This window comes from Ambystoma mexicanum, chromosome 3p (assembly GCF_040938575.1).
Source record: "Ambystoma mexicanum isolate Mex_15411 chromosome 3p, UKY_AmexF1_1, whole genome shotgun sequence".
NCBI lineage: Eukaryota > Metazoa > Chordata > Amphibia > Caudata > Ambystomatidae > Ambystoma > Ambystoma mexicanum.
This window is the reverse complement of record NC_090925.1, coordinates 157,362,664-157,384,605: the sequence shown is the minus strand read 5'-3', so window position 1 is coordinate 157,384,605 and position 21,942 is coordinate 157,362,664. Positions and strand designations below refer to the sequence as shown.

The following is a 21,942-nucleotide window of genomic DNA, read 5'->3' as shown; positions in this document are numbered from 1 at the left end:
GCACACTTTCAAGCACCACCATTTTCCGCATGTCACTCACTAGGTTTGAAGCTGAACCTGTGGAAGCACACTTTCAAGCACCACCATTTTCCGCATGTCACTCACTAGGTTTGAAGCTGAACCTGTGGAAGCACACTTTCAAGCACCACCATTTTCCGCATGTCACTCACTAGGTTTGAAGCTGAACCTGTGGAAGCACACTTTCAAGCACCACCATTTTCCGCATGTCACTCACTAGGTTTGAAGCTGAACCTGTGGAAGCACACTTTCAAGCACCACCATTTTCCGCATGTCACTCACTAGGTTTGAAGCTGAACCTGTGGAAGCACACTTTCAAGCACCACCATTTTCCGCATGTCACTCACTAGGTTTGAAGCTGAACCTGTGGAAGCACACTTTCAAGCACCACCATTTTCCGCATGTCACTCACTAGGTTTGAAGCTGAACCTGTGGAAGCACACTTTCAAGCACCACCATTTTCCGCATGTCACTCACTAGGTTTGAAGCTGAACCTGTGGAAGCACACTTTCAAGCACCACCATTTTCCGCATGTCACTCACTAGGTTTGAAGCTGAACCTGTGGAAGCACACTTTCAAGCACCACCATTTTCCGCATGTCACTCACTAGGTTTGAAGCTGAACCTGTGGAAGCACACTTTCAAGCACCACCATTTTCCGCATGTCACTCACTAGGTTTGAAGCTGAACCTGTGGAAGCACACTTTCAAGCACCACCATTTTCCGCATGTCACTCACTAGGTTTGAAGCTGAACCTGTGGAAGCACACTTTCAAGCACCACCATTTTCCGCATGTCACTCACTAGGTTTGAAGCTGAACCTGTGGAAGCACACTTTCAAGCACCACCATTTTCCGCATGTCACTCACTAGGTTTGAAGCTGAACCTGTGGAAGCACACTTTCAAGCACCACCATTTTCCGCATGTCACTCACTAGGTTTGAAGCTGAACCTGTGGAAGCACACTTTCAAGCACCACCATTTTCCGCATGTCACTCACTAGGTTTGAAGCTGAACCTGTGGAAGCACACTTTCAAGCACCACCATTTTCCGCATGTCACTCACTAGGTTTGAAGCTGAACCTGTGGAAGCACACTTTCAAGCACCACCATTTTCCGCATGTCACTCACTAGGTTTGAAGCTGAACCTGTGGAAGCACACTTTCAAGCACCACCATTTTCCGCATGTCACTCACTAGGTTTGAAGCTGAACCTGTGGAAGCACACTTTCAAGCACCACCATTTTCCGCATGTCACTCACTAGGTTTGAAGCTGAACCTGTGGAAGCACACTTTCAAGCACCACCATTTTCCGCATGTCACTCACTAGGTTTGAAGCTGAACCTGTGGAAGCACACTTTCAAGCACCACCATTTTCCGCATGTCACTCACTAGGTTTGAAGCTGAACCTGTGGAAGCACACTTTCAAGCACCACCATTTTCCGCATGTCACTCACTAGGTTTGAAGCTGAACCTGTGGAAGCACACTTTCAAGCACCACCATTTTGAGGCAGGTGGAAAGATTGGAGCGGAGCTCCTGTGCTTCTCAGCAGCAAAGGCTGCTAAAATCTCTTGGTTTGCCTGCTTGAGCACCACTGTCACTGTGAGGATTTCACAAATATGTGCTATGTTTCTGATTCATGAAAGTGTCTTTGAGCTTTCAGTAAATCTGACACGTGGTGTGGCTGCCTGGGAAATGCTTGGATTGTAAATGAAAACGTGTGCAGTGTATGTTAAAGACATCTCACAGTAGCCTTATGTATTGTATTGTATTTATTAGGTTTATATAGCGCTTTATACCAAAGCGCTGTTAGCTCTTTTTTAAATTAAATTCAAAAGTAGCAATCTGCACAGAGAATACCCCCGCAGTCTCTGCCCTGCATTAATGAATGGTCACTAGGACCGATGGCAGGTAGTAAATCAGGGTCATGCAAGAATTGAGGCGATCATGTCAGTACCGCACATTATTTGTTTTGCAGAATATGGTGCTTTTAGGATAAGTGTTGTTCCTTCGGGGGACAACACTTTCTATTTTTACACGAACCTCTGAAACTAAATCTATCCCCCACTGTTTACAGCATGCACCTGTCTGAAGTGAAGACTAGCGGTAATAAATAAGTGAAACGCTATACTATTGTGAAATTTCCCTGTATTCCAATAGAGAAAGTGTATGTATTGGGGAACCCAAAGATGGGGCGCTCTGGGCCGGACACGCCATGCACATCAGAGCTGGCTGTTGAAGATGGACATTTCTCTCACTGTGTACTTGCTGTTCTTTTGCAGCGGATCATCCGGTGACAGAGAAGATTTCCCTCAAGCTTCCAGAGAATGTGGTGGAAGGTTCCGCCCGAGCCTATATACAAGTTGCCGGTGAGTGACTGATAAGCACCTCCCTCCCTCAGGTCTCTCGCTCCCCATCTGCTAAAGTATTCTGGTATCCTCGAACCATCAATTTATAACACTTATTTTTCTGGTTTGGAAAATCTGCTTCTCTCAAAATGTCCAAATTTCTCCTTCATCCTAATTTCTTATGTTATGTTGACATGTTTTCTTTTTTGTTATATTTTCTTATGCAGTTTCCCTCTCCTACTCAATGTCTAGCTGTAACCTCCGCCATCTCGGCTTCTTTTGCATGGCAATCGTTTCTAGAACCACACAGGCAATACAAAAGTAATCCAGAAACTGCATTCTCTCTCGGATATACAGTCTGCTACTTTCTCTAGCAACATGCTTGCACAAGAGGACTGGCTGAGCAAACATTTTCTAAAATTCCATTTTACAAAAATTTAGATCCTTTGCGTGAAAATCCTTCAGTGGATCCATCATCTATTTGGCCTATCTCACTGGCCAATAGTCCACGCCTTTTATAGTGGTGACAAAAGTAAGGATCTTGTTCGGATCCACTCCGTAGATCAATCCCAGGTTTGGCAAGCGATCATGGCCGGTGTCTACCACTTGTAATCTTTATAAAACCTCTTCTACCGCTTGGATCAACCAGAGAAGATGCATGCGGTCATAGCATAGCTCCAGTCTGTACATGGGACCGGTATCTACTCCTGGTCATTAGGTGCCTTGGCTGCAGTTTCTATGGCATTTTAACTTCCCACCTAGTTTATAGCTCCACTCTAAAGCACCACATCTCTCTAGTTGAGAAGAAGCTGCATTGCTTGTCAGATGGCAGGTGGGCGATCTTGAAAGCAATGTCCTTTGAGCTCTGGACAGCAGGACCTTATCCATTCTCTCTGACAGATACAGGTTCCATAATCCAGCCAGACATTTTTGCCCTACTTCTTCTGTGCTGATCCGTCCGCCACAATAGAGATGTTTCAGTAGAGAGGGCCATTGTTGTTGGAATTTGCAGCAGATGAACCCTCAAACCTCTGAAATGTGTTATTTCACAACCAACTGAAAAGCGGTCTCCTTGCACATTAAGTAAACTTGAGTTTGTTTTGTGATACCCACACGCAGTGCCAGGAAGAGCCGGTGATTGTCTTTATTGAGGGCCCAGAAGCCATACTTCCAATTCTGCCTCTTCAGTCCTCCCTGGAGCATTTCCAAATATTTGTAGAGTTGAAAATCCGCACAGAGCAATCAGCAGAGCCCATCCTATGCAAGAAATGCGCAACGGTATCACACATATCATCTATAATCTCAACCACACCTCAACATGATTGCATATCGGCAAACCTATGATCGGTTCTTTGCCTAATTGTTGACCCATTTTGATCAGTGGTCTTTTGGTCAACCCCAAGTTATTCCCCCTCAACGTGGTCGACCCTTTCTTTTTTCAATGAGCAGTTGTATAATGGTTGGATCCTAGGGATCGACCTATGCAACTGCTCAACTAAAGGGGATCCAATCACCCCACTTCCCTACCTCCTCCCATTTCCTACCCTCACTGATTTCTCCTATGAAGAGGGTTTCCCCTGCATCCCCTTTCCAATCCCATTAATCCTCTTCTAGACCCCCTCCTACCTCTGCCCCCACCTCAATGTGTTTTCACTTGTCATCGGGGGTCCCCCCACACCTGCCTTTCTATGGTGCCCATTCCCCTCATACTCCTCTTTCCTATCCCCTTCCCCTCACTACAGTATTCCAGCACCCCAGGGGTCAAGTCCTAAAAATGTAAGTGGGGGGACTCATCAACAGACGAATGGGATGTGATGTAGCCAGAAATGATCATATCAAGGTCAAATATGCACATTTCATTAAATTGGTTTTGCATAAACACCTGAATTGCACAGGATGAATGGCATTTGCTTTTCATAAAATCAACACACACAAAAAACCAAGAGAGGACATTTTCTTCTAATAGTGTTTTTGAGAACGTTACAAGGTGTGACTGTTTTAAACCCCAAGAACCAATACAAATGTTTTCCATAGGACTTGCTGTACCGAAATGGGACATTTCATCTTTAGTTGTTTGTTATTCTTCATCAGGTTACATTGTGCAGTGGTGAAGTGTCCGGCCTACAAACCCGACTACTGCGGTTTTATCCCCGAGTTTGGCTTAAATTCAAAGAGCACATTCAATGTTTCTCATTTTAGCTGGGGGGACTGAGTCCACTCTCGGAATAAAGTGGGGGGCCTCCGCCCCCTGCATGTACCTTCGACTTGAGCCCTGCACCACCACCTCACAATCCACTCCCGACCCCCTCGCACCTTTGTTTGCCCTGCTTCTTGACGATCCCACCATCCACCCTAACCCCAGCCCGCTCCCTATCCACACCTCACCCTCCAGTTAGCCCTCGTTCTTTGGCCTCCTCATAAACTATTCGTTCAGAGAGACAGGTCGACCACCTCTGCAGTCGACTAGTCCAGCCTGGCTACTGGTCTCACTACGATACATGTCCATGGATGCTCTCCGGACATCATATTACTGGTCCTTTCCGCTCTGCTCCTCCCCTCAACATCATGGATGTGATTATTGATTCCTATCCATTCCAACAAAGTTAAAGCATGTCACCATCACTCCCTGAATGTGGTACCCTATTGATGACCTTCAGGTATTGGCCAAGCTAGAAGCCAACCTGGGTATTCCCCATATTGCAAAGGTGCCCAAGTCTAGCAATGTATTTTTCTGCAAAGCATTCCTTTGAGTGACTAACACTCTGCCCCCAGGCATTACATGTAAACATTGTAATGAACATCTGAGATTTACTTTTAAGTTCCAGAAAACCCTGTCTGTCGTGTGACCTCGTTCTTAGATTCTTCCGGGCGACATGGACCTTCTTCAGTTATCCCATGAGTCTCTAGGTGTTGAGGAAACAGCAATGACACAGGTCTTCCCTTTATGTCACTCTGCATCTCCCAGGCATACCCGTCCACTTCCCTCCCAGAACCAGGCAACGTCTGCAGCTGTGATCCCTTACCCTCAGCAATGTTGATGATCTTGGTCCATGCATACACCACACTGGTGTAGCTGAGATTTGCCGAAGGCATTTCTGGCTTCTCTTTTTTTCTATTTTTTTTGCCACAAAATGCAGATGGTAAATTGGTGTAAGCAATATATGTGGTGGGGAGTGGATATCTCTGGCATGAAAAGACACTGGAACTCATGAACTGGGCATTTTACATGCATGCGTAGGGCACTCTGATTTACCTGAGACTCCAGGATGAATCTGGGGGATGCATGGATCTTGCAGGCTGCCTGGTACATGTTCATACCTGGGCACTGCAGAACTGCATATGCCTAAGCATGCCTAAGACTGAGATCATCTGATTGGAGTGTATAGCCGACCTTCAGCCGGCATCACTGACCCCTGTAGAGAGGGTCCAGCTCCCCCTTAGGCAAAAAGACCAGAACAACGGCATGGCTTTGGCCTTCATATTACATGTGAGAGCCACTGAAGGAGTGTCTCCATCATATTACATGTGAGAGCCACTGGAAGAGTGTCTTCCCAGTCCTGTGCCTGATGTATGGGATTCTTTCCCTGAGCCCTTTGTCTGTACAGTGGGGATTCCAATGTGCACCCCTGGGTCACCTGACCAAAGCACTACATAAACTTTAGAGAAACTATGAAAGTGCCCTCCCTAACATAAAACATACCATGGAGCCTGAACTCCTTCATTCCTGGCTATGTCCCATGATCCGTTCATTGGCACCGCAAGAGGAAGACAAGGCTAATGGCATGGAAAGGAGGGCGTCATTGTTGGCTATTGCCCTGGGAGTCCGAAGGAAACTGGGGTGCAGAAGTGAGGAACAAGACCGTGGAAAATCACAGGCGAAAGGACCCGCTAGTCAGATACGGAGCCTTTCAGCATCAGCGAGGACTAGACAAGAACCCCAGCCCGGGTCAAGGCAAGAGTGGGAGGTGGAGGAGAGAAGCCATGCGTGGTCAGCCCGGGCCAGGGCAAGAGTGGGAGGTGGAGGAGAGAAGCCATGCGTGGTCAGCCTTGGCCAGGGCAAGAGTGGGAGGTGGAGGAGAGAAGCCATGCGTGGTCAGCCCGGGCCAGGGCAAGAGTGGGAGGTGGAGGAGAGAAGTCATGCATGGTCAGCCCGGGCCAGGGCAAGAGTGGGAGGTGGAGGAGAGAAGCCATGCATGGTCAGCCCGGGCCAGGGCAAGAGTGGGAGGTGGAGGAGAGAAGCCATGCCTGGTCAGCCCGGGCCAGGGCAAGAGTGGGAGGTGGAGGAGAGAAGCCATGCGTGGTCAGCCCGGGCCAGGGCAAGAGTAGGAGGTGGAGGAGCAAAGCCATGCGTGGTCAGCCCGGGCCAGGGCAGGAATGGGAGGTGGAGGAGAGAAGCCATGCATGGTCAGCCTGGGCCAGGGCAAGAGTAGGAGGTGGAGGAGCGAAGCCATGCATGGTCAGCCCGGGCCAGGGCAAGAGTGGGAGGTGGAGGAGAGAAGCCATGCGTGGTCAGCCCGGGCCAGGGCAAGAGTGGGAGGTGGAGGAGAGAAGCCATGCGTGGTCACCCCGGGCCAGGGCAAGAGTAGGAGGTGGAGGAGCGAAGCCATGCATCGTCAGCCCGGGCCAGGGCAAGAGTGGGAGGTGGAGGAGAGAAGCCATGCGTGGTCAGCCCGGGCCAGGGCAAGAGTGGGAGGTGGAGGAGCGAAGCCATGCACGGTCAGCCTAGCAAGAGTGGGAGGTGGAGGAGAGAAGCCATGCGTGGTCAGCCCGGGCCAGGGCAAGAGTAGGAGGTGGAGGAGCGAAGCCATGCATGGTCAGCCCGGGCCAGGGCAAGAGTGGGAGGTGGAGGAGAGAAGCCATGCGTGGTCAGCCCGGGCCAGAGCAAGAGTGAAAGGTGGAGGAGAGAAGCCATGCATGGTCAGCCCGGGCCAGGGCAAGAGTAGGAGGTGGAGGAGAGAAGCCATGCGTGGTCAGCCCGGGCCAGTGCAAGAGTAGGAGGTGGTGGAGCGAAGCCATGCATTGTTTTGGCCTAGGCCAGGGCAAGAGTGGGAGGTGGAGGAGAGAAGCCATGCGTGGTCAGCCTGGGCCAGGGCAAGAGTGGGAGGTGGAGGAGCGAAGCCATGCATGGTCAGCCCGGGCCAGGGCAAGAGAGGGAGGTGGAGGAGAGAAGCCATACGTGGTCAGCCTGGGCCAGGGCAAAAGTGGGAGGTGGAGGAGCGAAGCCATGCATGGTCAGCCCAGGCCAGGGCAAGAGTGGGAGGTGGAGGAGAGAAGCCATGCACCTCCACTGCAATGTGTCCTGATGGGAAGGTGTGTGAAGGACAGAAGATCGAGAGATGTAAAAAGAGCGAGAAACGGAACCGAGATGGGGGAAAGGATTCATGGTTAGACGCTTGGGGTGAGCAGAAGAGATGATCGCAAAGGCAACGGGAATGGAAGAAAAGCTTCTGAGGCCAAGCCCTGACAGTGTGAGCCATTGAGAAAGTGAGCATAAGGAGCAATGCTGTATGCTGGAGCTTGGACTCAGAGTTCCTACAGCGCCTTGAGGCGGAGAACAATAGGCGAAGGCTGCATGTTGGGCGTTCGAGTCGCAGTTCCCAGAGCACTTTGAAAAGTGAACTGGAAAACCTTTACCTTCCGGCCCTTATTGTCAAAGAGTACATTGAGAAAGTGAAAATAAAGAGAATCGGCCCATGCTGGGCCTTGGTGTAAAGATTCTCTGGCACATTCTCTTAAAGATACCAGTTGCATGCTGGAACGTGGTGCCAGAATTCATTGATAAAGTGAACAATATGAGAACCTCTGCATACTGTGGAACCTGGGAATTAGAATTCCTAAAGCACATTGGGACGATGAGCAACTGGAGAACAGGTGCATGCTGGAACTTGGAGTCTAAGTTCATACAGCCCAAAAAGAGAAATGCTGCAGAGTGGGGGATCGAAACCTAAGTCCCTAGAAACTGGAGAACCCAAGTGTGAAGTTAAACACTGTACCCTGGGATGTGAAGGCAACATCCATAGAGACATTGATAGACAAATAGTGCAGAGACACACTGCATCATGGAACTTGAAGGTCCTAAAGGCATCATGAGTAATACACAATGTGGCAACCAACGAGACCAGGATTAGAGTCCCGAATCACCCGACAAATCAGTTTATGGTAATACAACTCTATTCCCTTTCCCATGCTTATAATTATAAGAAGTTTCGCAGAGCAAAGAATTTGCCAAAGCAGAAAACTATGCGTCTGTCCTCTGGCACCCCACTGCGACCTTGGTAGTTATCCAGTGGTCACCAATTAAACTATGTTCTCGTTTAACAGCACCTCTGGGTTAAACCCTTGGCTAACCTACCATCCACTTTCACCTTTGCCAACCAGACCATTAGCAAGCAACTATTATCTCTACTCATCTCCCCTGAAAGAGACCGTCTTTCTTCCCAGCAAAGTATCAAGCTTTCAATCGCAGATCCCTCCATGTTCAAGTCTGTCTTCAAGTAGGTTTTTGGAAATTCTAACCAGATCCACTTTTCATTTTCTACTTCTCCACTTTAACTGCTGATACTGGGGTAATGTGTTTTGCCTCTCTGCTTGCTCTGAAAGAGGGACTTGGCATAGGCAACTGACATCACAATGCTGCCAATTATGTTTCCCACAACTCTGTACACCACATCTATATGTCTGTTGAATTTGTGTCAATGCCTATCAGGAATGCACTCTAAAGAGGACCTCGTGAAATGTAAGTGTGACACAAAACTAAGCCCTGGCAAAGCCAACGGTTTGAGCTTTTGTGGAACCACAATACAGGTCTTTTCAAGGCGTTGCCATAATGGTACTACCTGACCATAAGATGGCTACATCTGAATAAATTTGTGAGTACCAGGGCATATGTCAGTGTCCTAATAGCTAAACATACGCTACAACGGTTGGCTTTGAAAATGCTTGTTAGTATTTCAGTGCAAGGGAAATATGCAAGGACACACATAGTGCCTAGATAGCAGCACCTGAAGGCCCATTCAGTTTAGACTTTTTTATTACACCAGGGGCTCATTTGCAACTGCAATTAAGCAATGAACTCTCTGAAAGCTGCTTACAATTGACTACTGGCAGGTCCCATTAGCACAAAGCTTGATGATACTTCAAAGCTCAGGGAGATCCCAGGAGGATCTGTTTTGGGCAGGGAGTGGCAGCTGGTAGGTGGGAATTACCATAGGGATTAGCATGGCCAGGGATGGTCAACATGTGGGTAAAAAACAAACAGCACCCACAATCTATGTGCCCATCTTCACACCCCTTCTCCCTCCTACGTGTTCTGCAATGCATTAGTTTGGTCTTAGACGAAGTGCTACCATTGAAGAGACAAAACTCATGTAAATTGGGGCTGGAAGAAGTGGCTTTGGACAATCAAGGAAAGGCTTCTAGATCCTAATGTCTCTAAATTGGTGGGTTCTATCTGTGATGGCTTTCCAGGAGGTCAAGATAACTGGATTTACCCCGTAAAATGTCCAGAGTAACTAGTGGCAGGCTAACAGCAAGATATTTAGGGAATCAATATTTGAATAGGGTGGAAGCTTATCTTCAGGCAGTGGAGAACTTCCATCAGAAACTTCTTCTTTTGAAATTCCGATTAAATGTTCCTCCTCTCGCATCCATCACCAAGCGATGGGACTGAAAGTCATCACATTCTTGCCATGTTTGCCCTTTGGATGCAGAAAGAAGTATTCCCTTTATTTTGTATGTCCTGTGCGATCAGTTTTAGGAGCAAGTGGCTGGTGCGGTTACTTAAAGTTGTGGCCACTTAACACGGACTGAAGCGCTTTCAATCTACTTCACCGTAGGAAGTGATTTTTAGTGTTTCAGTCTGGAGGTGACAGCCCAGCTATATGAAATATGTTTTTTTTTAAATATGTATTTGGGATTTAAGCATAGATATCTATTTTTATCGGGATGTAATTCAATCCTTTGGTTGCCATCGCTATGTTCTGCCTTTGGAGGAAAACACTAGGCCTAGCATCTCTATATCTCTATCAGGCGCCCCCTGTCCTCAATCTCCCTTCAATTTCCCATCTCCCTGCTGCAGTATAAGCAGCTCTCCATGTCATGCACGCCTTTACATATGTGTCATGATCCGTCTGTCCATCCATATCCATCCATCGACCGACCCAACCGCCCATTCATCCATCTATCATGCACCCATCCATCCACCTGTCCATCAAACAACCCACCCACCCATCCATCCACCCACCCATCCATCCATCCATCCATCCATCCATCCATCCATCCATCCATCCATCCATCCATCCATCCATCGATACATCCATGAATCCAGCCGTTCATCCACCCACCCATCCATCCATGCATCCATCCATCCATCAATACATCCATGCAATCACCCGTTCATCCACCCATCCATCCATGCATCCGCCTATCCATCCATCCACCCATCCGTCCATCCACCCTATCCATCCGTCTGTCCATCCGTCCGTCCATCCATCCATCCATCCATCCATCCATCCATCCATCCATCCATCCATCCATCCATCCATCCATCCATCCATCCACAGTCCATTCTTAGATCCACCTCCTCTTAAACCTTCCCTACACATACATAGTCCCAGTATAAGGTGATCAGGTTACTACTTGAATGACAGTCTAGGCAGCAAACCGAGGAGGCCTTTTGCCGCCCACCAACTGGAAAATAAGAGATGAAGCAACAGGTTCCTTTTCAACATGGCGTCTGCATGATTGGGCACAAAATACCAGAACTGAGTTGGAAAACTCATGTGCAAACTCTGCAGCACGAGATAGGGTGGTGATGACCTCGGATAGCTTTGAGTACCTATATCAGGGCCCCGGTGGCTTCCGGCCTGTACTCTACCGCTTTCCAGCCGATGCAGGCTGCGGTGTGTTTGCAGCCAGGTGCACCATCATGTTGCTGTTCTCTCATGTGGTTAATTCTAAGATCAGTGCAAGTGCTTCTATCGCTGAGAAGTGTAGCACATACACAGACCCTGCTTGTGTGTGAGTGACGCTTCATCACGTGGACTCTTGACATTGATGCATGGGTGGTGTTGGTATGCATAGTTTGCAGTACTCCGGATCATCTGCTTCGCCTCGACATACTCAGGGTCAATGCATGTCCATGTGTTCCTTATCATAGAAGGGGCACACTCTGTAAAAAGCAATGCAAGACTAAATGAGGGGTCAGTAAAGTCTAATCTGGTGCATCAGGGAGATCCAGTTTGTGAGAGTCAATGAAATAGGGCGCTCTGCGATAGGTGATGTGTCACGTGACTTGTGCGCCATTCTCCTCTTCCCTGCAGGAGACATCATGGGAGTTATGATCCACAACTTGCAGGACCTTCTGCAGATGCCCTACGGCTGTGGGGAGCAGAACATGGCCCTATTAGCCCCCAACCTCTACGCCATGGAGTATCTGAACAAAACCGGGCAACTGACCGAAGAGATCAAAGCCAAGATCATTGGGCATCTGATAAGTGGTGAGTGATGCATGAGAAGCCAACCTTCGCCATTGGAGATCAATGGACAGGCTAAGGACAGGTCTGCACTGCATTGAAGAAGCATTGTGTCCCTGTTGTCTACATTAGACACAGATTCATGACAGGGATTCAATGCTGTGTCTGAGGCATGGGGAAACTGACAGGAGTTACTCACCCTGGACTGGGGAAGGCTGGGCCGGCGAGAGACGCCAGCCCAAACCAAGGAAGACTGTAGCGACCGTAGCGAAGAAAATATCTCAGTGGAGGGTGCAGGGCCCCATTCCAGGGTCATCATCACTCGTAGCACCCAGGGGAGTGTGCTCTTGGGTGCTAATAGGAAGTCAAGCCAATTGGTTAGCATCAGAAAAAATAAAAGGACTTTGGTGACTTTATTATATCTGAGGTCTTTCCGCGTGGTCGGGACGTGGAGAAAGTAATCACCAGAGGACAGGTGGCCGTGGGTCTGTGGCAGGAGAGGTTATAGGTATGTGGAGAGTAGAGGGCAGTGGGAAAAGAGGGAGGAGAGTGCAGTGAACGAAGTGGAATTCAGAGCCCATATTGTTGGACGGAAAACAAAATCCCGAATTGAGGCAGTGGTTCAGGAGGCAGGAATGGAACGTGGACATATGCCTGCAGATACTGCTCACGTTCCTGGCATGAGTGCCGGGCACCGCTCCGCAGGGTGCTCATTTTGTAAAATCCCCTGTTTGATACACCTGGGAAAAGAGAGGAGGGTTCATAGTCTAATCACATTTGGAAGAGCAGGCAGTGAACAGTCATAGTGCATACATGTGCACAGCTAGCAGAGCAATATATGTGCTTACTTGCAATCCATGCTACACTAAGAACAATGAAGACCATGCATGGACTAGTGCATAGAAAGCACACTGCAGTAAACACCTGGGGCCAGATTACAAAGACTTTGCACCGGTGCATTAGCACTAGGGCAAAAGTTTTCCCTAGTTAAAAAAACATTGGGGCCATATTCGAAAACATTTGCACTTTGACAAATGGCATTTTTCATGGTATAAGCCAGGGATGTCATTTCACCAAATTACCATAGGTAGTGGAAGTACATCACACAACCCTTGACCTCTAATGGCATCACAGGAAGTGATGTCATTTGACCGACACCGAAGTGACATCACAGGAAACGATGGAACACGACCTTTCACCCCTTGACAAAATAGGAAGTGCCATCACATAGCATTGTTTATTAGTACACTTCAAGCAATATGGTTATGATATCACTGTAAAATGATATACATTTAATGCAAGAATTGATCACCATATATATCATTAATATCAGTGTGTATAGGCCCATAATACCAAATCACTGTGACTGCAAGCAGATGTCCAAGGCCAAACGATAACGATGTGTTAATGTATAGCACTTACGCTTAAACGCTTCCTATAGAATACATATACATACGATATCACCCAGCCTGTGTTGGTACTCATTTATCCACTTCTGGAGGATGAAAGGCTGAGTTGACCTTGCTGGTAGTGGAACCTGCAACCTGCAGATCACACACACATTGCAGCAGCCAGCGCTCCACCCACTGATTTATCTTACCAGCTATAGCTCCAGAAACAAAGAGCCACATGCTGCTGGCCACAGCCCATGAGCCTCAATCTAAATTGTAGGGGTAGCAAGGGAGACCTCAGTTGAGACCCCAAAAATATGCACTTTCAATGCATTTTTGCAACAGGGTGCAACTATCGCTCCGTATTATCACTAGAGCAAATGTTGCCCTGTTGCAGAAATGCATTGACTGGGGACACTCCCCATGTCATGTATAAAGAGGCATGAGTCAGGTGCTAACCTAAGGATGTGCTCATTTTGTCCCTTACTCCAGGTTACCAGCGGCAGCTGCTGTACAAACACATGGATGGCAGTTACAGTGCTTTTGGCCCCCCTGGCGAAGGCAACACATGGTGAGTGATCAGCTGGGAAACTGCGACCCCCCTCCACCCAACTCCCTAAACCATGGCTGTGATACAGGGGGTTCAGGACCCCACCTAAACCATATGCAGAGGGTAGAGGGATGTGGAAGCAGAGGCATGCAAGAGTTAATTTGCCCACACCACTGCGAATATACCTTAGTCTAACATGTTACTTTAACTCAATGCCCCAAAGTGGGACTATTACTTTGGAAGAAGACAGGGGAAAAGCTTGTGCAAATCTGGGCTTGTTGCCAAGATCTCTGTGGCTAAAATGGGCCATGCAGGACAACGTGTACGCAATGCATTGCTTATACACCACAGGAATGCAATCATATAGTCCAGCATGAAGTGTTCCACATAAACATCATATGCAATATGAGGAGACACCATTCAAAATGTCAATAATGCCTACAGCTGCATGCTGACTGGCCGGTAATCGCCGGGGGCCCAAGTTACTGGCCCGAGCGGAGTGAGGGTGTAAAGGGTGGCACGCAGGGAACTAGACTGGTGGCAGGAGTTAGTGCTAAAGGTTGCCTACACCAGTGCACAAGGTCAAGGAAGACTCGGGGCGAACGATGCCGCCATAGGATGAAATGCAGGCTTCTATTGGGCGATTCGGCCAGCGCTTCTCTGCCCCTGATTGGCTGGTGCCTTCCCCCGGTGTGTGCTAATTAATGATAACACAATAGCTCTTAGGATGGAGGCTTTAAGATCTATTTCATTTATGGTCAATGTATAACTTCTTCAAAATAGAGGAAAACATCTTAGTTGACCTCAGTCATGCGCGGTGGCGCAGAATATCAACATTGTTCATGGTACTTCTTCAGGGCAACGAGAGACTGGAACCTCATCTATCATGCGTACAGAGGCCACCAACATGGCATAAGGTGCACTGCACAAGACTGCTTTACAATTCATCGCAATCCTCTGGGTTAGCAATCGGAACTTCATCCGTGCAGGCAAACCAGTGGTCATGAGACACAACATCTGATGAAAGAAACATGGGATTTCGTGGAGACAAAGGGGCCAGGGTTCAGAGCTTTCTTACATTCGGTGATTATTCAATATTTCTTTATGAATTTAAATCTCCAAGATTCTCTGTCCTTGAAGGGCATAATTAACACAGAATATCAAAGTGTAGATTTTATAGGATGTTGCTCCTCGAGGTAATATTTCATTTGGACAACAGCCAAGAGTGGTGAGCCTCTAAGACGCATTGGGAAACATTAGCTGCATCTACGGGGCCTACTTCACAAAGATGTGGAAGGGTGCACATCAGGAGATACCCGGGGGCGTGCTAGGGGTGCACCCGATTCACAAAGACTAAACCTGCAGCCACTCTGAGATGCCCTTGCCCATTGGCACTCCAGCTTCTCTAAGATGCGCCAGGCACCAGGGCCATGGTGAGCTGCTCTGATGGGACCATTTAAAAGGAAGCCTGTTGCTGGACCCAAGCTTGATGGCCTGCCGGCCAGTGTCTTTAGCACACAATGGAAGACATGATGTGTGAGTGATCCCTAATATTAGCTGCTGTGTCGTTGACTCCATTAATGGAATTGTGTTTATTGCAGTTCCACTTTTCTGACCCCATCACAATATACTTGTTTGCCCTGTGAAGTTACTCAAGACCACCACCACAGCACAAAGCATTGCATAACCATGTAATCTGCATAAAGCCCAAATCCATTTAAAAGGGCGGAGGTATGCTTTGGGGCTATGACACTTTGTTGTGTAGAAACAGCTGTCTACAGTTCATTCTGTATTGTTTTCCTCTGGCTACAAAGTTCTAAGTTATAAACACAATTTCCTAACACCTCTCCCCACCTGTTCCTAATATCACTGAACTCAATTGGGTCATAATTCAAAATGAGGGCATGAGGTCCATGTAAATTAACAGCTCCCCATACCCAAAGCACATCCCAGTATGGACTCCTCTGTTTGTATATAGGGGTATAGCACGGTGAGTGATCACCCTTTCTGATTGTCAGACCCCTGGAACGGAGGAGGGTCCCGCCATTCAGGGCCATGAAATGAATGGCTACGAGAAGTGCTCCAGCTAAGATTTTGAAGTGGGATTAATTCACAGCACGCTTTGAGGTTGGGAGTGAAATTATCTGTTCACCCTCCAGGGGGCTGAAATGAATGTTAAAATTGCTGATTTCCATTTATTTTAAAGGGTGGTCATATACACACAAATAGCGCTTTTTTACATTTCCATGTGCACAATCAAAACTGAAAGAAATGTTGATCAGCGAAGTGACATTATTTTAAGGCTCACAAATGGACAGGAAGGCCCCCCCCCCAAGGATGTGTGATCTTTTTCAGGGGCATTCCTTCCCCTACAGGATCCATTCACTCGAGGCTGTCTCTGGAATATTATAGCCAGAACCAAGAGACTGTACCTTGCATTTGGCAGCTTGTCAGGCATGTTATGCCATTATTGGGGCAGTTGAAGTTGTATTTAGCATATTAATAACACCTGCACACCTACAGCTTACATATAGTGACCATACTAGACACATGATGGCATTATTGTGGCACAGAAGGCTGTTCTTAACATATCATGGCAGCACCTGGAATTGTTGGATTGTACTGTAACATGGGGAGGCTGTCAGGGCATATAATGGCATGACAGGGCATGTAAGACTGCACATCGAACATGGCAGCCAAATCATATTGGTTTTTCCCAATGCTTGACGATCCTTGGGCCAGAAGTGACCTTTGCAACAGCACCTCACAAATCACAGACAATAAGAAGCAAATGTGGTTTGAGGGTGTGTTCCTGTCCTGTTCCGGTCCATGCATAGTTCAGACTGCTGGCGGGGTCCAATGCATAGCCTCAATGACGAGCGTGGCTCCCCTGGGTACAGGTGGACCAGCCTTCCTAACAAACCTGGCAGGTAGTTCTCCTGTACTCCGGTCAGAGTCAGTTATTAGTGATTGCCTCGGACTCCTGAATTTTGGAGGTTTCTTCTGACCGCGTCCTCTCCACTGAGTCTATTGACATGTGCGCTTCTATAGATTGCTGTATCGCCTGCAAGAAATGCTCTCATTGTCTCTCACACACTCTAACTATCTACCCTCAACCCTTCTGTTCCCTCTCTTCCTCCTCACAATGTCTCCTCAAGGCTCACTGCCTTCACCCTCAAGTTCTTTTCCAAGGCCAGTTCACTGATCCATATTGACGAGAAGCACATTTCGGACGCCCTGCTCTGGCTCTCAGCCCGTCAGAAGAGTAACGGATGCTTCCAGAATGTGGGCCAGCTCTTCAACAACGCCATGCAGGTGACCGGGATTCTGGGATGGGGCAAAACGGCTTTGATTTTGTGAGAGTGAGCGACAACGTGAACAACAGCTTCTGCCTACAGAAGAGAGAGCGAGAGAACGAGAGAGTGCTTACATATGAGGTGTATGTGCATGGGTGAAACAACCACTTTAACTGATGAACAGAGACGCCTGCATGAGTTGCAAACTGGGCCATTCACGCTGGGAAGGAAATAATGACCAGGGGCCTCATTCCAGTTCTGGCGGACAGGAAATAAGGGTGCTGGTAGCAACGTACCGGCACCCTTTCTGGACAACCAGGCTACGATAATGCCTGCAGAGGCTGGTGCTCCCAGCAGGTCTGACATGCCGGTAGCACCGGCCCCTGCAGGTATAGTTTTTTACAGAAGCACTGCGGTATCGTTAGCAACAGTGCCGGTGCTTCCGTGTCCCCATTCCTGTGGAGTCCCAATGGGGACTTACAGTTTCCACCTCCTGACATCCCGGGCTGCCGGGACTTGTAATGTCCCAGTGACACTGGGATCTCAGGCGCAAAACGGTGTTACGAGGTCGGCAGCAACCCGCCGGTAGCACCAGCTTGTATTGAGGCCCCATATCTGGTGTATTCTTTCTGTTCTGTTTTTTCCTCTAATCTTGATGATTGGGTACTTCTGTTGTACTCTAGAACGTTCTGATCAAGGTGTATTTGCCCTGGAAGATGAGCATTAGTCCACCTGAATATCCAGAAAAAGACATCCCATGCACCAGGCATTTCTGCCCACACTTCCCAAGTTTATCCAGAGTAGCTAAGCCAGGAAATCACTTCTGCTGAGTGTATTCTCCGTGATTTCAGGGCAGAACTGATTAACCTTGCGGCTGCTGGGCCTCAAATGAGAAAACTATCTTTATTTTGCTTTGTCCTTTAATAAGATTCGACAAACCAAAGGTCATTCCATGTTTGCTCTAAGGTCTGGATAACTATTCTGAATCAGGAGTACTGAATTGGAGCAGCTTTGAAGGAAAGATTTGGAGAACGGTTCTGTGTCGTCCTCAGAGCCTTTCCATAGCTAGCCTGAGATATAAACTGGGGCGTCAATCGGTACAAATGCTTATGACTTGAACAATTATTACATTGTATAGACTTATAATGACACCACAGGTTGATTCTTTATATGAGGATATACATCACGTTTTAAAGGGGTGTTCTAGCCCTGTTTTGGTCCAATTGGAAAAATATGTTAGTATGAGCTGATCAGTCAATGACTGATTTAAATGTAACTCCAATGGGCGTTAAGAGGGCCATCGCACAAATGGACTGGGTCCAAACCATAACAAAAGTGCGAGGGTTGGCGGTTTCCAGATCTCTATCGATATATGACAGACCGAGAGGATTTATGTCAAATTATCTGACACGCTTCCCAAATTCGAAAATGAGGCCAGAATTTCTAATGTTTCGCTTGAATCTGATCAACATAGGTGATTTGTGAGAAATGTCTGCCTAGAGTCATCTTTTGTTCTCTCTGTAACCAGAAGGAAACGCAATCCTCAAAAGATCTAATGATTGTTTGCAAGGGAACTGCGGCTTGAGATGATGTCTGTTGGGTAGATATGTAGACAGTCATGATTGACACTCATCTGAGTCCTGTTGATAAAGACTGATAGCGGTCATAAAACACGTTTTACTATTGAGGTACTAAAAGTACTCAAGAGCTATAGGTTTTATAAAAGGGAAAACATGATTTTATCTTTTCTTTCTTACTTGATATGTTTTTTTGCATTCTTCATTTTTGGTATTTCGGATTCATTGAAAAAGGTTTTCGGCAATTTCTATTTTAAAATATCACTGTATAAGTGGTTCCCTGCTGTCTGCCCATTCAAAAATCTGCATAAAAAAGCCTTCACACAGGCAGCCTTCTCCTGAACAGCACAGAAACACATCAGCCATATTCGTATTCATGTGTATGTCAGTAAACACAATTTCACAGTGGATTACAAAAAAAGATGTGTTTATTGGTACTAAAAATAAAATATGTCCGGAAAACAAACAGAAATATGTAGATGACTTGAAAGATCACCAACACAAAAATGCTAAACCTACTTAAAATTAACAAGACAGCACTGCAATGATTGTTCCAAAGAACGTGATTTTGAAGGAACATCCTACGGACTCTAGAAGCTAGAGGGGGCCGTGAAAGCCTGAGCAGTCATGTACGCTCTTGTTGTCTGTGCAAAAGTGGAGTCTCATCAAAAACTGCCAAGCATGTACTCATTGAGTGTCCTCACCTCATGGATTCTAGAAATGATGTCTTCAATCATTCTGTTTCCAATGTGACTCACAATCTGTCCGATTTATGCGTTTTGTATGAACGACAGAAACCTTTGATAATCTCCATTGCTGGTTTTTATGATGTATTGGTTTGGATGTGGGACTTAATATTTGTTAAACTGATTTTTTATCTGTTTTGTGTACTGTTTGACATTAACCACATGCAGAAATAAATAAATAAAATGACACATTTTATGTTTTTCTCCTACATGGTTTGTCATTAACACAGAGCATTTGAGCTTTCCTGTGGGAATGCAGAGAGACGTGATATACAGGCGTTGCCATTTTCAGTAAAGATCCATTGGAATTGTTGGATTTTTTAGCTGTTGTGTATCTGTGTGCCTGTGGGTCTCCATTTAAAGGGGAGGGGCCAGAGAAACAGGTTTCCATGCACGCGCTGCATCGTGGTTGAAGTCTCCTTCTGCTTCTCTTATCCACAGGGTGGTGTTGAAGATGATACGACCCTTGCATCTTTCATCACTATCTCCCTATTGGAAGCAAATCTCCCTCCGACGGTACGTAGAGACCTGGCCTGGGTCATGGTGTCTGGACAGTTGCTTTTGGGGTGGCAAGATAGATAAACCTGCCAATATGTGAATGCCTCATACAGTGTGATTAGGTGTACATTAAGCAAGGATTCCGACTACCAAAGGTTGGTTCAGGGACACATGCAAAATTGAGGAAAGTAGCAACAGCACAGCTAACTATGCAAGGGTTAAAGACCTGTGGGATGGAATAAAGGGGATAACACCATGTGCTCTTGTGGGAGGAGAATAAAGGGATAATGCCTCATGCTCCTGCGGAGGGACTCAAGGGACTGAAGCCCTGTGCTCCTGTGGGAGGGAATAAAGTGGATAATGCCCTGCACTCCTGGTGGAGGGAATAAAGGGGATACAACACTGTGCTCCTCTGGGAGGGAATAAAGGGGATAAAGCCTAGCCCTACTGTGGGAGGAGATTTAAGGGACAACGCCTCATGCATGCTCCTTTGGAGGGAATAAAGGGACTGTGGACCTGTGTTCCTGTGGGAGTGAATAAATTGGATAAAGCCCACTCCTCCTGTGGGAGAAAATAAAGGGGACAAAGCACTGTGCTTGTGTGCAAAGGAATAAAGTGGATAAAGCAATGTGCTCCTGTGGGAGGCTAGTAAAGGGATAATGCCTCATGCTCCTGTGGATTGAATAAAGGGATTGAAGGCCTGTGCATCTGTGTGAGGGAATAGAGGGGATAAGGCCGTGTACTCCTCTTAGAGGGAATAAAGCGGATAAAACCCTGTGCTCCCGTGGGAGGAAAAGCAAGAGATCACGCCTCATGCTGCTGTGGAGGGAATAAAGGGGCTGGAGCTATGTGCTCCTGTGAGAGGAAATAAAGGGGATAACGTTGTGTGCTCCTGTGGGAGGGCAATAAAGGGTATACAACCCTGTGCTCCTGTGGGAGGAAATAAAGCCCTATGCTCCTTTGGGAGGGAACTAAAGTGATAACGTATCATGCTCCTGTGGGAGGGAATACAGTTGATAAAGCCCTGTGCTCCTGTGGGAGGAGAAAAAGGCTTCATGCTCATGTGGAGGGAATTAAGGGGATACAGCCCTGTGCTCCTGTAGGTGGAAATAAAGGGGATAACGCCATGTGCTCCTGTGGGAGGGTAAAAAGGCCTTGTGCTCATGTGGAGGGAATTAAGGGGATACAGCCATGTGCTTCTGTAGAAGGAGATACAGAGAACACATTCCTGTGCTCCGATGCTGGGAATACATATCTGAACTTTAGGGGGATGAGACTAAAGGGAACAAAGCCATGTGTTCCCGTGCAAGGGGAAAAGTTAAAACAAGCCAGTAGTCATGTAAAAGGGAAGAATACACTGTGCCACTGCAGGGGCGGGGGTTGCTGGTACAAAGCCTTGTGCTCTTGTGGGAAGGAATGCAGGGGATATAGCCTTGTGTTCCTTTAGAAGGGAAGAATGCTCTTTTCTCCTGTTAAAGATAAAAATGCACTGTGCCCCTGAAGAAAAATGAAAGTCTCTTGCTCCTTTAGGAGGGACTAAATGGGATAAACCTATGCGGTCCTGTCGAAGGGGACAAAGGTAAGACACCTTGTGGTTCTGTAGAAGGGAACATTGTTCTGTACTCCTGCTAAAGGGAAGAACAGACTGTCCTTTGAGGAAGGAATTAAAGCCCTGTGCTGCTGTAGAATGGAATATATCCCTGTGTACCCAGGGGAGTGAATAAAGTGAAAACATCTTTATGCAGCTGTAGAAGGGAACACAACCCTCTACTTCCGTGAGAGGGCCTAGGCCATAACCATCCTTGACGACGGCCACTTCTGCCTCCTGGTTCTACTCGACCTCTGGACTGCTTTCGACACAGTAGACCACCAGGCACCTATGGACGCCCTACACCGATGCATGGGGATTAGCACACAGTGCTTCTGATGACGTAAATAATTGTGCTCATGTAGAAGGTAATAAAGTGAATACATCCCTGTGCTTTTGTGGGAGAAAACAAAAGCAATACAGACTCATGGTCCTATTGAAAGGAGCAAGGCCCTGTACTC

At 47.3% G+C, this 21,942-nt stretch overlaps 1 protein-coding gene across 1 annotated transcript in view; it reads left to right on the top strand.

Moving 5' to 3' along the window:
• The window catches only part of LOC138580190 (alpha-2-macroglobulin-like), a 273,947-nt gene that overhangs the window by 186,772 nt on the left and 65,233 nt on the right, over positions 1-21,942 (top strand). The window contains exons 23-27 of the mRNA XM_069650527.1: positions 2,297-2,383; positions 11,683-11,859; positions 13,719-13,797; positions 16,935-17,091; positions 19,837-19,911. Of these exons, the coding sequence (XP_069506628.1) occupies positions 2,297-2,383; positions 11,683-11,859; positions 13,719-13,797; positions 16,935-17,091; positions 19,837-19,911 (575 nt within the window). The remainder of the gene's footprint in view (positions 1-2,296; positions 2,384-11,682; positions 11,860-13,718; positions 13,798-16,934; positions 17,092-19,836; positions 19,912-21,942) is intronic.